We start from the raw sequence: 6000 nt of genomic DNA, 5'->3' as shown, positions 1-6000 counted from the left end.
ATCAATCAAGTATTGTTTAACCAATCAATTAATTATTCAAATTTTCAGTCAACCAGTTGTTCAACTTATCAATCAAACCAATCAAATGTGCAATCATTCAGTCAGTCAATCAAACATTAAAAAAATCAATCAATCAACCAATCAATTGTTGTTCAACCAATCAATCGATTGTTCAATCAATCATTCAGTAAATCAGTTCAGTCAATAAATTGTTTAACCCATCAATCAATTAATTGTTCAACTCATCAATCAAATCAAATGATCAATCAATCAATTGATTGTTAAAAAATCAATCAATCAATCAATCAATCAATCAATCAATCAATCAATCAATCAATTGTTCAGTCAAAAAAATTAATCAAGTGTTGGTCAACCAATCAATTTATTAAGCAATTAATTAATCAAATATTCAGTCAATCAATTGTCAACCTATCAATCAATCCAATCAATCAGTCAGTCAGTCAGTCAGTGAATGGATTGTTAAAAAAATCAATAAATCAATTGATTGTTCAATCAATAAATCAATTATTGTGCAACCAATAAATCGATTGTTCAACGAATCATTAAATCAATTAATTAATTAAAATTTCAGCCAATCAATTGTTTAACCCATCAATCAAATCAAATGATCAATTAATCAATCAGTTAATTGATTGTTCAAAAAATCTATCAATTAATTGTTAAATCAAACAATCAAGTGTTGTTTAACTAATCAATTAAGCAATTAATTAATCAAATATTCAGTCAATCAATTAGTCACATCAAATGATTAATCAATCAATCAAACAATCAATCAAATGATTTTTCAAAAAATCAATGAATCAATCGTTCAATCAGTTAATCAATTGTTCAATCAATCAATTAGTCAATTGTTTAATCAATTAATTAATCAAATATTCAATAAACCAATTGTTCAACCTATCCAATGTAATGTCCAATTAACCAATCAGTAAATCAAACATTTTTAAAAATCAGTCAATTATTCAACCAGTCAATTCAATCAATAAATTGTTTAGCCTATCAATCAATCAATTAATCAATTAAACTATTAATCAATAAATCAAACAATTGTTGCTTAACCAATAAATCAATTAAAAAATCAAATATTTAGTCAGTCAATTGTTCAATCAATTCAAAGGTTCAGTCAATTCATTATTCTGTCAATCGTTCAAATAATCTATCAATATATCAATTGTTCAATCAATCCATGAATCAATAGTTGCTCAATCAATCAATTGTTCAACCAATCATTCAATCAAATCAATAAATCAATCAAACATTCAGTCAATGAATTGTTTAACCCATCAATCAATCAATCAAATCAAATGTTCAATCAATCGATTAGTCAATCAATCGTTTAAAAAAATCAATTGTTGTTCAACCAATCAGTTAATTGTTTAATCAGTTAACTGTTAATCAATCAAATATTCAGTCAATCAATTGTTAAAAAAAATATCAATTAATCAATTCTTCAATCAATCAATCAAATGTTAAATGTTCAATCAAACAATCGATCAAAAAATCTATTATTCAATCAATCACTCACTCAGTCAACCAATCAATAAACTGATCAGTGAGTCACTCCCTCAGATGTGTGCAGGACGTACGGCAGCGGCGTGTTCTCCAGCTTCAACGGGACGCTGTTCCACCTGAAGTCCAGCTGCGCAGTGACGCTCACACACTTCACTCACGCCGGGGCGGACTGTCACGTCATCGTCCAGCGCGGGACGACCGGCCTGATGGACAGAGTGGAGATCATCGTCAACAAAATCACCACGCTCGTCCACAACAACACCGTGACCGTCGACGGCAGCAGGTCCCACATTTAGCACATCTGCGAACAAACAGAGATTTGAGTTCAATAAAAGTCACGAGAACGTATATTCGTAGGGTTATTATTGTAGTTCTATGATTGATCCAGTCGTATTTGACATATTAGCTTCATTAGCATATTAGCATTAGCATGGCTTCTTAGGATGGGACAGTAATCGCCTTTAAAGTTGTTCAAATTACGTTGTTAGCAATGCGTATTACTAACCGAAATTGAGTTTGGATATGTTTACAGTAGGAAATTGATTAAATATCTTCACGGAGTATGATATTTACTTAGTATCATGATGATTTTTGGTATGCAAAACAATATTTTTGACCCATTCGATGCATTTTTCGGAACAATAAGCAAACAATAAGACTTTTCCTTGATTCAGGGTTTTATATTACAATAATAGCAGTAGATGAAGTATATAAATCATGTACTTCATATACTACAGCAATTAATTTTATTCAAAGTATAAAGTTGCCAACTGTAATCAACGAAAAGGTTCTAAATTACATCATACATCAATTTGCATATTACTGACGCCATCACGTCCAACAGTTTCTGTTTAACAGCCTATGGTAAAGGGGTATTTATATATGCGCAACACTTTATGTATATGTCAATTTATTGTAAATTTAACGTTAACTTACAAAAATTATTTGAATACAGTAGAGTTGTGTAGAGAATTTGCAGTGATCTCTCAGACGTAATAAACTCAGACAAGTCCCGTAACGGTCACTAAAATATCTGTGATTGTGAACAAAAAAAGAATAAACGATCAAATTAAATTGCTAAATTTAAAACGAAGAAGAAGCAGATCGGTTTCACTGTACATGGGAAATACCTCACACTTGCGGTCGGTACACAGAGGGGTGATCTGCTCATAGGCTGCAGGTGAGAAAGTGAGTACTCTGAGGCGGGGGATGGCCCGATGGCATCTCCCGCAGCTTGTTGAGAAGAGTTGGAACGGTACAGTACAGACACACGAGAGTCTATAAAAATTCTCTAGTTACACCAAAAAAGTAACTAGATATTTTGTTGCTGGAAGCTCTGAAAAGCCACTAAATATAGAGACAAACTCGCTAATGCAGAGTTCAAACTGCATGATTTTAGCCCTGATTATGACTCGGCGTGCTGAAAATCTGGCGCTGTCGGCAATTTAAGTCATGCCATGCGAGATGAGCTTTAACTGAAAATGACATCGGCGATCGCCTACAGCCAATGAGAGGAGATATATCCAGCTGGAGAACCGCAGAACCACACACGTTTTAGGCGCACACAATTCAGCACACACGATTTAGGCAAACCATACATGGTTACTAACTAACTCCTGAGCATTATCGCCACCTTTTGAATTTGAAATATGGGTTCCCATATCATTATTATATCGTAACGATAATTTAACATCTCTGCCGTTTCTGAACTCAAATTATGTAAATAAAAATAATTGGTTAAAGACACTATTATTACTATTATAGACTTTATTCACGTGTCCACATAAACAAAGAAAACATAATAGACCGTCTAATTGTAGGATTAAGTGTAATAAACTAATTCAGGATCTTAACCGTACGTTTACATCGAAAGCGGCGAGAGCGTCAAAGTAGCCGGAAGTCATTAATTTTCAATGAGAGCCGGCAGCGATAAGCGGCGAGGAGCAAAACGGCACGTCTTCTCTGGCGTGGGCGTCAAGGAGAGTTGAAATCAAGTCTTCTTTATGGTAATGAGCTATGATGCAGTTCGGCGGCAACCCATCAGAATGAAGACGTCCACCGCTTGATAGGAGTTCAGAGAACAAAGACCTGTGAACTTTGGTTCCGACCACAGTTGTACTCAAGGGTTTGATGATTGCGGTAGCCGGATTTCCAATTATTTGCAATGTTTTCTTAAAGGAACATGCATTAAATAACTTACTGGCGAGTTACTAATGTTTATTAATGTTATATAAATTTACCCTAAAAGAGCTGGTATCTCACGCGATGTGACAGTACAAAACAGTACTGCTGCTTCAGGATATTTCAGACATATGGACACATATTAGATAAATAGAGCAAAGCCACACCACGCGCAACTTGATCTTCCATTGTTAAATGAATTTGATAAGAAGTGCGCAACATTTTCACGCTAGAAACATGTTTTATGCAGGAATGTAACTGATATGCTGCAACGGCTCCTTTAAATACGAGATCAGTGTAGCTAAATATTATCATAATTGGTTAAAATAACTTTGTTGTAGAATATAAAACGCAAACAATAGTGTGTCACATTAAAACGAATAAGCCTACTATAGTTAATCATTTCAACAATATATAATATAGTTATAAACTGATTATCTTAACTGATTATACACTACTATCTTTTACTAAACTGTCACAGTTTAGTGTATATATATATATATATATATATATATATATATATATATATATATATATATATATATATATATATACGTATATATAGTATATATATTTATTTTAGTATATATATATATATATATATATATATATATATATATATATATATATATATATATATATATACATATTATTTTTTTATTAATTACTAATAGTATTTTTTTTCTATTAAATTTATTGCTAAATTTTGGTTCAAAAACAATATATTACTATAAATTACAGTATTAAATGTGGGAAATCGTTCTTTAAAAAGTTATTAGAAAATTAAGCAAACACAAACTATTAAATCGAGTAAAATATTAATATAGTGTTTTACATTTGTTACATGTAAAAAGATTTTTATTACATATAAAATGTGTTATTGCCTATAACATGCTATTATTTCCTTCATTATACATGGATGCATTAAATTAAACCTGTCCAATTTAGATCGTTCAGCAAGGCCAGCAAACGAGTATCTGCCATATTACTGTCAGATAATATTGACTGATCAGCTATGATGACTGATAGAAAACTGTTCAGTCTATTATATTGAACGGCGATCGGAAATAACGTCCCTCATTCGCCCGTCTTGATCGCAATATTTGTGAAATAGAGTAAACACTATTGTTTATTGTGTACAATCTTTATTAACCATATATATCAAAATATATCGATGACGATGTTCAAATAGACGTTCATAACAATAACATCCGTCGTAACCATATATGGTTTGCCCAGAAGGTGTGTGGTAGATTGTGTGTGCCTAAAACATGTGTGGTTCTGCGGGCCTGCAGCTGGATATTATGAGGGAGCAGCATTCACTAGACGTGTGTGTGTGCCAGCGCTGGCCAGCGAGAGGCTGGGGAGAAGTTAAAAGCGCCCCATTTCAGTTTATTAGGACCCAAGAAATGGAGGAAACACTATTGGATCTTTGACAGGGGCACCCGTGTCTATTTGACGTTTCATACAGAGAGTTAAGAAAGAAAGTTGTGGAGAAATGGCTAATTCCCTTCAAACATAGGTGAGCAAATTTGTACATTTTCTACCCCATTAAAGGCTTCTTTCTCGTTATCTAATTAATAAATAAATATATATACCACGTATTTTTGTTTGTGAGAGTAGTTTGGATGAAGTTGGCGACTATTCTTCCTATTGTAATGTGAAAGCCCCTGTCGCCGATCCATCTTGCAGTGTAAACAAAGCAGCGACGCTAGCTTAGATATTAGTCATGCAGTGTGAAAACATCGGTGACACGACTAATGCCGAGTTCAGACTGCATGATTTTCAAAGTAGTCGTGTCACAGATGTTTTCACACTGCGTGACTATCTGGGCTAGCGTTTCGTCGCTGCTTTGTTTACACTGCAAGATAGATCGGCGACAGGGGCTTTCACATTGCATGACTTTACTATAGGAAGAATCGCCGACAACTTCGTCCAAACTACGTCTCACAGCCAAAAACATGTCGTATATCTTTTGTTATTAACTACATAATGAGAAAGAAGCCTTTAATGGGGTAGAACATGTGCATATTTGCTCACCTGAGTTTAAAGGGAATTAGCCATTTCTCCTCAACGTTGACACGGTTCTCCTCAAACAGACACGGTTGCTACTGAGTCCTGTCAAACCTCCACTAGTTTTTCCTCCATTTCGTGGGTCTAAATAAACCGAAATGAGCGCTTTTAACTTCTCCCCCAGCCTCCCGCTGACCTGCAGCAGGTAAACACACACACGCACGCTAGTAAATGCCGCTCTCTCATTGGCTGTAGACGATGGCTGATGTTATT

The 6000-nt window shown here is 34.0% G+C and overlaps 2 protein-coding genes across 5 annotated transcripts in view; both read left to right on the top strand.

Annotated features, from left to right (window-relative positions):
• Positions 1-6000, top strand: part of tmem19 (transmembrane protein 19) — a 1055620-nt gene that overhangs the window by 529923 nt on the left and 519697 nt on the right. The window lies entirely within an intron of this gene.
• Positions 1-6000, top strand: part of LOC100329651 (uncharacterized) — an 86308-nt gene that overhangs the window by 9265 nt on the left and 71043 nt on the right. For all 3 annotated transcript variants that reach the window (XM_073948059.1, XM_073948058.1, XM_073948060.1), the window contains one exon: positions 1591-1816. In XM_073948059.1, coding sequence (XP_073804160.1) covers positions 1591-1816 — 226 coding nt within the window. The remainder of the gene's footprint in view (positions 1-1590; positions 1817-6000) is intronic.

This window comes from Danio rerio, chromosome 4 (genome assembly GCF_049306965.1).
Source record: "Danio rerio strain Tuebingen ecotype United States chromosome 4, GRCz12tu, whole genome shotgun sequence".
NCBI lineage: Eukaryota > Metazoa > Chordata > Actinopteri > Cypriniformes > Danionidae > Danio > Danio rerio.
This window is presented reverse-complemented; position numbering and strand designations above follow the sequence as displayed.